General features: G+C 33.9%; 1 protein-coding gene across 1 annotated transcript in view; it reads right to left on the reverse strand.

The window, feature by feature from the left end:
• LOC108903761 (cyclic nucleotide-gated cation channel beta-1-like) overlaps positions 1-11718 on the reverse strand; it is a 93446-nt gene that overhangs the window by 63843 nt on the left and 17885 nt on the right. The window contains exon 4 of the mRNA XM_018706050.1: positions 3014-3195. Coding sequence (XP_018561566.1) covers positions 3014-3195 — 182 coding nt within the window. The remainder of the gene's footprint in view (positions 1-3013; positions 3196-11718) is intronic.

Genomic DNA, 11718 nt, shown 5'->3' on the forward strand with positions numbered 1-11718 from the left:
CGTGTATATCACAATTATCTTTTTTTTTTTTGTTTAGTAATTAGCACATCTAAGGTAATATGTAAAACAATAAAAGATTGCAAGTTACAAATATAACAGTTGCAAGCGTTAATGTCAAGTTTAATAATAATTTTAGAGGTTTTATTCTGTAGTAATACATGACCTTTGACATTCTGATGTAAAATGTAATTATATATACAAATTATTACAGAGATTTTGACCCCTTGTATGTATGTATGTATGTCGGAGGTGTGGTGGAATTGTCTTCCGACACGGCACTTAGGCCTTATTAGGCCCTTTGTACACCCTCCTTCATTACTCGAGTACTTTTCTTCAAACCATCTTATTTACTACACGGATGGCTTGGTGGCAAAGTCTCGTACAGTTTATGTATGATAGCATGGTCTTGAGATACAGAGATTTCTTGCTCTGCTCCCATTACCATTTATCGGGGACAACACGCATGCGGCAAATGTTGGGCGACCCAGGTCTCTTGGTAGGCTGCCACAGCCACGTCCCCGAGCCTGCCTTAGGTCACCCATCCAAATTCCGGCCCACGTCCGTGATGCTTGACTCGGCAGATCGAAATCCGCAGGCCAATACACCCGGCTATGCGTTCCCCGATTTTGACCCCTTTCTTTGAGAATCTCGTTAAATAACATCAGTATATGCAGAAGCAGGAAATAAAAGTGATATTTGTTTACATATGCTGTGCTACAACTTACAATTAGTAATTTTTTCTAAAACTAAATCTCAAAGGCAAAAGCAAATAATGTATGCAGAATGAGTCGGGAAAAAAGAATTAACAAAATGGGCGAAATACATTTTTGAAAAAAACGTATTCTCTGAAATTTGCAATTGTCTTATATCAAAACACAAAGTGCAGTGTTTTTTTTTGCAACAGAAGATCTTAATAATTTAATTTAATTAGTTATCTTTAATCTTAAAACTTATTGTCAAACGGACATTTCGATTTCAAATTCCCATTTTATTAAAAATTGTTCAGACCAAAATTGAGCAATATTTATTACGCATGTAATCTACAGGGTGTTCCACCTAAGAGGGATTCTTCTGTAACTCTGCAACTGTAAAAATAAAAAAATGGTTTTAACAAAACTAGCCTGGAATTATGTGGGCCATGTGAAGAAAGCATTTTTAGCTTTACAGAGTGTTCCATTTCGCGGGGGCGCTACATAACTTTGTTATTTTGAATGGTACACCATGTATATTGTTACATTTTTGAATTCCATGGTTAATATTAGGTAGAGTTTATCAAATGTACATGGCGTGTCTAAACTGTAAGAGTTAGAAACCTGCAGTTTTCAGTTTGTTTTGACATAAATTACTCTATCTTGTCATCTGTGAGCAAAACGTGTACGTTATACAGACTCGGAAATACTAAGACTTACATTTAATAATCTTACGAGTTGAAAAACTTTTTTTTTCAAATGGAATGACCCATATTAATTGTCATGGGTGAATGCAAAATTGAATGCCCTTTCGACTGATATAGGGTTGTCCTTACTCCTTACTTATCTTTAACAGCTTTCCACAAAAAATTGTTTTTTTTCTAAAGTCGAAGAAGGCCTTGCAAAACGACTTTTCTCTCACATTTTATCAGGCCTGGGACTGACAGTGTCAAAATTTACTGGTATGTTTAAAAAGTGGTTTGATAAACAAAAGTAAACCACTAACAACAACTAAAACAAAACGCAAAACGAAACAAACTGAAACTCGGAACACAACAAGGAAAAGTATACTTAGACCGCTGATTTACATCAATTGCTCGAAGTGTCCTCCAATTCGATTAATACATAAACGAATTCGGTTTTTAAAAGACTGTTCAACATTGCTCAGCATGTTTGGTGTAGGTAATTTCTTGAAATGCTATTGTAATGCGCTGCCACATTTTCCGCGGTAGTTAGTGTTGTAATGTAAACTTTGCTTTTTATAAATCCCCATAAAAAGAAGTCGCAACTAGTCTCCCGCGCCCAATTCATATGTTGGGAAAAGTTTCGTATAAAAACTGACGAACCGCAGCGTTATTGTTAGGTGGTGTTTTCTTTTTTTTTCAAATGGAATAACCCATATCAATTGTCATGGGTGAATGCAAAATTAAATGCCCTTTCGACTGATATAAGGTTGTCCATAGATTATTAAATGTAGGTCTCACTATTTCCGAGTCTGAATAATATTTTGCTCACAGATGACAAGATAGAGTAATTTATGTCAAAACGAATTGTGCAAATTGCAGGTTTCTAACTATTACGGTTTAGACGCTATCTAGCCTCATTTAGAGAGCTGAAATTGCGATTCTCTTAAAAAATAACTGATTATCTCGAAAACGGTAAGTTTTAAACACTATGTACATTTAATAAACTGTACCTAATATTAACCAAGGAATTCAAAAATTTAATAATATACAGGGTGTTCCATTTAAAATAACAAAGTTATGTAGCGCCTACGCAAAATGGAACAACTGTAAAGCTGAAAATATTTTTTTTATATGACCCACATGATTCCAGACAATTTTTATTAAAACTATTTTATTACAGAAGAATCCCTTTTAGGTGGAACATCCTGTATAATGTCTCAAAACTTAGTGTGGTTTTTAGTGATAGAGGTACCGTAAAAAATGGAAATGATTGTAAAGTGTCACCTTCTCGTAGAGATTTTCCGTGTGCGAATTAGGTCCAGACAATATTAGATTTCCTTTTTAAGTAGATTTTGATAGTGATTTTGATTTGACTAATGTCATGTTAAACAATCGAAATAATGTAGAATCAGTTCATTTAATTTTTAATGTTATCTGTAAGTTACAAAATCGATTGACTATCCAAATTCTTAGGAAATTAAAAGATAACGTTAGTAACAATAAAATAAAGTACTACTCAATAAATATTTGGAATTTAATATTTTTTACGAGATTGGTTTTTGTCTTTCCTTAAAAAATAGCGTTCTAAAAATCACGAAAGCAGAAAAAGATAAGAAAATATGATTTTATCTGACTTACCATCAATTTCCCGGAAGGCAAATCGGTAAATAATGACCCAAAAATTATAAAGGAACGCTAAGGAGACGACCATGGACCAGTAATAACACAGCCGCCCCGCAGGATCGAACACAAAGGACCAATTCTGTGACCCAGCACGCAACCTTGAGCTGTACGAGTCGACTCTTCGAAACCCGTATCGGCTGTAACAAAGATAAGCTTGACTCAATAATAAAGACACCCTTCAGTCAATTACATAAATCCCTCTCAAGGAAAGGAACTTATGTGTCTTGCTGTTTGTCTGCGAAATTGAAAAAAGCTCGTTTTTAAACAAGCCGTGATTGATCCTCTTTAACATTTTTATGGATACACGCAATCTTTTGTTTATTTGCTTCTTATATAATATATACGTGATATTTATTTATACCTTCACTTTTTGTATGCCCGAGGATAAAGATGAATCTTTTGGAAAGTTTACATTGTATATAAGGACATGTGACCTAAATAAAAAGGATATACAGGCTATTTCTATAATGTTGCGAAAAACTTTAAAGAGCTGTTACTTTCTAAAAAATAAAGGGGAGAGGGGGTATATTAAAATTCAGTGTTTATTTTCTCACAGTTGGAGAAACATAGGAGAATGCTATTTGGGGTGTCCTTTTATCTTTTCAAAGGTTGTCATGCATTTTTCTCTTTTCTCTCTCGTATTGAAGATATGCTACTCAAAAATATGCCATTTAGGAACATAGCTCTCTTAGAAATGTTTCTCTCTTTTGCATTTGTTTCACTACAAAAATTGTTTTTTTTTAGTAAAGTATTAAAGTACAGGGTGATTCACTATATTTTGAACCCCCTTCAACTTTTTTGTTTTAAGAGTTATAAAAAAATCTGAAATACAAAAGTTGCACCATTTTTTATGAAGTTCACGAAAATGATAGTAGAAAAACAAAAGAAGTTCAAACAAAATGGCCGCGGATGTTAACTTTGTTAATTTAGATGGAACACCCTGTAAATTTTTACATATTCGGATAGAACGTTCCTTGTCGAGCATAGTCATATAGGGTTAGTTGGGTCCATCTCTAATAATAGGCGAGATAATATTAAAAAACGAAATGATGTTTTTTTTATTAAGAAAATAAGACATCTTGTAATTGTCAGACCTCTTTCAGGCATTTCTGCCTTTTTTCCAATTACGTAAGGATTTAGATTTAGTTGTAATATATTTTGACATATCGTACATTGATATAGTCCAAAATGCGTATAGGTATTTTCAGTAAATCTCACTAATTAGACCGTGTGAGGCCAATTACTCATGGACAATCTTATATATGGTAGGTCGTGACAGTGACAGGTAGTAATGTCATGATAGCATTGTTATTGTTTGACAGTTTGTATTAGTGTTTAATTAAAAAAAAAAAATGGGTTACACAGAAGTAGAAAATTGAAATATTATTATGAATTAAAATAAACTATGGAGAATAACTTAACTACTCTATCTTAATTCCTATAACATTTAAATTTTCTACTTCTGTGTAACCCATTTTAAATAAATAATAATACAAACTGTCAAACAATAACAATGTTGTCATAATATTACCTGTCACTGTCACGGCCTACCATATAACATTGTCCATGAGTAAATAAGCTCCTCACGGACTAATTAGTGCGATTTAGTTAAAATACTTGCAGTTCTCTTAATCCATGGAGTATAAGAAATATTGTGACATTACCCTCAATCAGCTAATACCGTCAATTTGACAGCATTGTTAACTTTTGGATAATATCACCTTCCTATCCCTTAATAAGGTCTCAGATTAGTCTATGTAATAGGTAAAAATTGTGGAGATAGAATAATTTTAAAAAATGTAGATAATTAAAAAAGTAATCCTACCCTAACCTAACCTATTAACAATATTAAACAGAAATTAATTAGGGGACAGAACAGATAAAATAAATGTTTTGCTTTAACATTCTCTTATTTCGATGTTTAATGCTTCACTTAAATATCTAAAAACCATTTTCCATGTTCTAACTAACTTCTAACTAAAGGTTAGTTTTAAATAACTACCAATATTGAACAACTGGTAAGATAAATAGAAAAAGGGAAAAGAGAAAAATCATAACGTGAAATAATTTAGTTGTGTCAACTCAACTGCTTCAGTGAAAGTTAGTGTAAGTGACAGTTAAATACAGTTAAAATGTTGACCTTTAGCCCCGTTCGACTGCTGCTCAATTAATTATAGAAAATAACGAAACTCCATTTGCCGAATTTAGAATTTGACGTAACAAAATGCCGAATCGTGCCGTAAAATTGAAATGGTTTTAATTAAATAAATTTGTTTTGTTGTCATCACGTGCAAGTTAATCTTTAAAATTAAATTTGGTACGTTTACAATGAGGATCATGAAGAGGTTAATTAAATTTCATTGCAAAGCTATTCGTTGTTGCATTCTGGTTTAATTGAAATAAATAAATTATTGGATGTGTCTGAACTGCGGCGAGCGCTAAAAGACCAATTAAAGCCTTTTTGCGGATTATTTTGAAATGCGGTAACCGACAACATATGAACATTTTTCTGGTTAATGCTCGTTAGTTAATTCCGAGCAAAACGAAATTGTTTATATATTATTATATATTTGTACAGAGTTGCTGATATGTATGGAAACGGTCGATTGTCTCCTAAAGTAAGATAGCTATAGAAAAATCACATTGTGTTATTTTCAAAATAAATATCCATAATTTGGGTCACTTTCTCTTTTATAAATTTGAGTGGTAAAAAGTTACTTTCAAAGTTCGATATCTCCCAAACGGTAATGAATTTTGTTTAGAATATCGAGAAGAATTGAAATATGTAGTAATATACATGATATTCCATTAAAGAAAAAGCAACTTTGCTTCTTCATGACTTTTCCATAATCCATAAAATTTCAGTGCTTTACTTGCTTTGATTACGAAATGAAAATTTTGTGTCAAACAAAACACTCAAATCCTTTTCTACAAAACGATATCTTCATTCATTTCTACGCACTATTGGCTATCAACTAAAGTTTGGATTGAAATATTTTTAAATCGTCTGCTATTTACAATAGCCGATTACTTTATTAGGATCACTGATAAATAAAACAAGCAATAACTGGCAAAGTGTAGAACCCTGAAGTTCTCTAGAAGTTGCTACATAACTGATAAAATCAATAACATTGTAAATACGTGACATAACTGTGTTTCATTGTATAAAAAAGATGAAATAAAATAGAGTTATTACATAACACAGTGTTTGCATAAACCAAAACTCTCTGGTCAATTCTATCTAAAGCCTTCGAAAAATCTGTAGGTATAAATCATATCTACCAATCCTCTATCTAATAACTATTATTCCCCAAATAAAGTGAAATTTATAAAAGTTGACCAGCCGCTAACGATTTCATGCTGGTACGAGAAATTTGATTATGAATGAAAGGATAGATACTATCTCTAAAACTTTAGAAAAATGAAAACGATTCATATTGGTCTATAATTCTCGACCTTTCAACATTTTTAAATATAGGATAAATCACGGCTTCTTTACAGCAACTAAAAACGGTTTAGTTTTTTAATGAAGGATAAAGTTCTACACAATCTTTCACGATAAAAAGTTTAATATCATTCTCTAATATTTTGATAGCAGTGAACAAACACTTCAGTTTCTATAAAATGTGTATTAAAAATTTTATGAACCGACTATAAAAAGACTATTAAAAAAACTCAGGTATTTACAATATCCGACTCTTTTTAAGATATAAATCTTTGTCATTTTATACTTACTGAAAAACTTAACCTTAGCTTGAACATTTTTTTGTAATATCGGAACTAAATCACAGAGAGTTTAGTTCCAATGTTTAAATGTTTTACATTCAGTGTTAAAAACGTGTATAAAAATTAATAGCAAAAAGTACTCAAAAAATAAGAAAAACATCATATGAACATATCTCTAAAAGATTTCATAAAAAAATTGTTTTTGTATATCTTCCAAATGAGTTGATCAAATTAATTCAAAGTGGGTACATGGTTTTACCTGATAAGTCTTTGAATATGGTGATTATAAATAAATAATCTTGTAGACCAGGCAAGTTAGACAATAAATCAGAAATTGTTTTCTGATGAACCGATCGAATTGCGGTTTTCGGCATTGTCTTCGGAAAAATATCAGGAAAAAAGTCTATCTATAACACTTTGGGGCTGGATCGAAACTGCATTGCGGGTGCATAAAGTGATTACAATGATGATCTTGGAGTGCATCAATTCTTCCGAATTTTCTAAAAATGGTAAAAATTGACTAAAAGTTGTAGAAATTTGTGTGCACTCTGACCCTGAAAAATATGCCCGACGGCCCTGGGGCCCCCCCAGGGGGACAAGGGGGAGCCTTCTGTAAAACATCAAATAGCTGAGTAATTGCCTTCTAAATTTCCACTCGGGGGTTTTTGGGGTCGGGGATTTCGATTCAGACACTGAAAAGTATGCACGACGCTCCTGGGCCCCCGGGGGGCAAGGAGGGGGGCTTCTGTAAAACATCGAATAGCTGAGTAATTGCCTTCTAAATTTCCACTGGGCGGTTTTCGGGGTCGGGGATTCCAATTCTGACACTGAAAAGTATGCCCGACCCCGGTGGGTGGGCTTTCTGGAAAACATCGAAAGGCATTTTTGCAATAAAACTGCTCCACCTTCTTACCAACCATGGTCTTGTAGGCTCATCTTTACATTGTAACACACGTAAATTTACATAGATTAGACAAGATAGGTAAGAAAAACTAACAGGAAATTAATGAGTCGATTAGAATCCCCTTTATTCTGAGAACCAACTTTCTTGTTATTTGCAAGGCAATTAGTGAGAAAACTACTATCATATGTTTATCTAACACTTTCACTATCAATCACAATTTTCATCATCAGTACTGTCATCACTGTCTCCATCACTATCATTTATTACATTTTCGACTATTTCAGGATTGGAACAGTTGGTCCCAAAACAATTTGTACATGCAATTGACCATGTAATTCCATGCTTTCTGTACCCACAAGATCTGCCACAGTCCGTAGCCTCAGTGTAGCTGCATTTAATCATGCTCATTATATTTGGAGGAAATCGGCGTTAGTTCTCCATGGATAGAACTCCAACCCCACTTCAATGGATCCAAATGCGCCCCATGTCATTCACGCACTTGGTAATACACCCGTTTAAGGTGCTGCTCTAGCCCGTCGACTGTGGGGATTAACTTAGCTAAGTCGACCGTATTATTTTTTCCTGCACTCGTTGTGTACATCTTCAGACGGTACTTTTGTGTGAGCTAGGACCGGTGTTAAAAGCCGTTCGGAAAGTAATAGGAGCTCCATAAAGCGCCAGGGAGAGCTGGATCCCTGGTCCCAACAAATCTTCAATTTGCATGTTCTCTTTCTTGAATATTTTTGAATTGTCATTAGCTAATTTGCCGCGTCGTATAAAAAAGTTGTGTGTAAATGCATAAATTGTGAATTACAAAGAAATACCTAAGTTCCAAATAAAAAAATGCGTCAAGAGTAAGTTTGGGAATCTACGAGCAAGCTTACCATATATCGACCGTACACGATAGGATCGGTATCTATTTTATCGATATATTCTACGGTAGCTGCTGAGAGTGTAGGTCACTACATTACCATGTCGAATTCGAATCTGTAACGGAATCTGGCTCCTACGTACAACAGAAAGAGTTTATGAATCTTCTCTGTACAAGAATTCGTATCCAAGGGAAAAAATCTCGGATAATAAATGTCAAGGATTAAATTGTGCGAATCTAAATCAATTACAGTAATAGCACCTTCTCTTCATACGACGAGAACAAAATTAAACTTGAAATGTACCGAAAAATGTTTTTCCAAAACAAATAATTCAATACCTGCTCTGTAATTTTAAAAAACACGATAATTCAATTCGAATGGGAATCCAGCCGTATGCTATATTTCGTTTATTACTACACCTTACAAATATTCACAATTCGGTACAAAAAAAATGTGGCGCGAGAACAATACCTGGTCTGTAATTAAAAACACGATAATTAAATTCGACTGGAAATCCAGCCCAATATTATATTTAATTCGACACAACACCTCACTATTGTCCACGAAACAATTCCTTCAAAAACACTTTTCACGACTGCACTCCAAAAAAAATTTGGCGCAAGAACGAATGAAAAAAGTGTATTCGATGTTTTACAGAAGCCCCCCCCCCTTGGCCCCCTGGGGGGCCCAGGGCCGTCGGGCATATTTTTCAGGCTCAGATTCGGAATCTCCCAAATCGGCCCAAAGTGTAATAGATAGACTTTTTTCGTGATATTTTTCCGAAGACAATGCCGAAAACCGCAACTCGATCGGTTCATCAGAAAAAAATTTCCGTATTCTAGGTGATTTTGGTCTAACTTGCCTGGACTATTACCCTACAAAATTTTGTGAAGCTATAATTTGCGCGTTCCGGTTCCGGTTATTGTTTTTTTCTATATCTCGAAAATAGTGTGTTTCCGAATATGAATTTAATTTTACAATAGCAATGCCACTTTAANTCTAGGTGATTTTGGTCTAACTTGCCTGGACTATTACCCTACAAAATTTTGTGAAGCTATAATTTGCGCGTTCCGGTTCCGGTTATTGTTTTTTTCTATATCTCGAAAATAGTGTGTTTCCGAATATGAATTTAATTTTACAATAGCAATGCCACTTTAAAGTTTGTGGTATAGTTATACTCTTGCTATTTGTTTTATTTTAGTGTATACAGGGTGTTTCTAATTATCATGTACATAAGACAGGGGGTAATTCTTTGTCTTATTTCATGACTAAAAATTCATATAAACATAGGTCTGCAAACGCATCATTACCGATCTACTGGGTGTTGAACTTTCAAGATTTTTTTTGTTTTTTAACTATAGCTCCTACACTTTTTGAGATATTTAGCTCAAATTTGAAATATTACGCTGAAGGGCTTACATCACTGGGTATGCCAAATGGTCGTGATATTTTTTCGGAGGTAATGTTTCCATTTTTCCCCTGAACTTTTGTGCGGTGCGCCGCTGGTTGATTCTAAAATCAAAATTGAATTTTATGTTTTGTTGAGAAACTTTCTGGTCTCTTATGATTTTTTCGTATCTACGACTGTTATCGAGAAAAAAATAAATAGCGATTTTGCGTAATTCGTTAGATAAAATTGAAATTCTTAAAATGGTCCAGTAGGCTCTGGATTTATTTGCATAATCTCTTGTTTCTATTAATTTTGACAGTTCACATTTGAAATCGTAACTTGGGACTTTATAAGTTAAAGGTTTAAGTTATAAAATGTAAGGTGAATGTAAGGAGAAATGCATTTAATGTATGGCCTTGCCGCTTTGCGAATGGAAATGCAAGAGAAGCTAGACGTCTGTACATATAGCGCTATCCCAATAGAATGATACCTGATCAAGGAATACTCTCAAATATTTATAGGCGTCTTGCAGAAACTGGAAATCTTAATAAGAATACCAATGATGCAGGTAGACCACGTACTGTTAGAACACCACAGATCGAAGAAGTCGTTCTAAATGAAATACAAGAACATCCAGACACTAGCACCAGAAAAATTAGTGAATATTTAAATATTAATCATCAAGTTGTTTGGCGAATTCTGTGTGATTCTCTGCTATACCCTTATCACATTCAAAGGGTGCAGATTCCTCGAGATTCCCCTTTAAGGATTAATTTCTGGTACCGTGGTACCCTAAATAATTTTGATTGTAAAATCCTTTTGACCGACGAAGCTAATTTTTCAAGGAATTCAATTATTATAAATTTTCACAACAACCACATATGGACTGAAGACACTGAATCCACATGGAATTGGAATAATTGGGGCGTTTAAGTGGTCCTTTCTTTTTGGTTGGTTAACTTACTGGCCACTCATACAGGAATTTTTTGCAACACGAATTGCCTTTATTACTCGAAGAATTACCTCTTTTTGGCTCGACAGTATTTAGATGAAGTGTTTGAGTGTAAGTGGATAGGACGAGGTGGACCTTTTTTTTTCCTATGGGGGCATCTCAAATCTCTAATGTATACAACACCAGTGAATACCGTTGATGAATTACGAAATCGAATATTCGATGCATTTGAAACCGTAAGAAATACTCCGGGAGTGTTCGAAAGAGTACGGATATTAAAGAGAAGAAGAAATGACACATGTATATACGAAAAAACCATAAGAGATCAAAAAGTTTCTCAACAAAACATCAATTTCANCATTTTGACATTTTATAGAGCAATTGCAAAGATTGCAACATTTGAAGCCTTGTGATAAGCAAGAACAAATGTCTTCATCGCTGCAGGGTAACTTTTCATTGCGGGAGCATATGAATTTTTGTAACATTTCCATGGCCGTATCTCCTTCAAAATAATTGTAGCACAATACATTATTTTTTAATATCCAACCATATTGTGTTGGGTCGAAGGATGTTATGCTTGCAGATCTTGCTTGAGATCATTCATTGATTTACCATTTAACACGCATAACATGTTGTAACAATACGATTCGATATTTACTATATAGTCCAATTAACTAAGCCTTTAAATCGAAATGTTGCCAACTTGGCTGAATTTTTGATATGAGTTAGTTTAAGGTATATTATAACAATAAGTGAGAGTAATTTTTTGTTCAACCCCCGGCCAAGGGTGGAAAAAGATAAAACAAAGGGCTTTTT

This window comes from Anoplophora glabripennis, unplaced genomic scaffold (genome assembly GCF_000390285.2).
Source record: "Anoplophora glabripennis isolate ALB-LARVAE unplaced genomic scaffold, Agla_2.0 scaffold154, whole genome shotgun sequence".
Lineage (NCBI taxonomy): Eukaryota > Metazoa > Arthropoda > Insecta > Coleoptera > Cerambycidae > Anoplophora > Anoplophora glabripennis.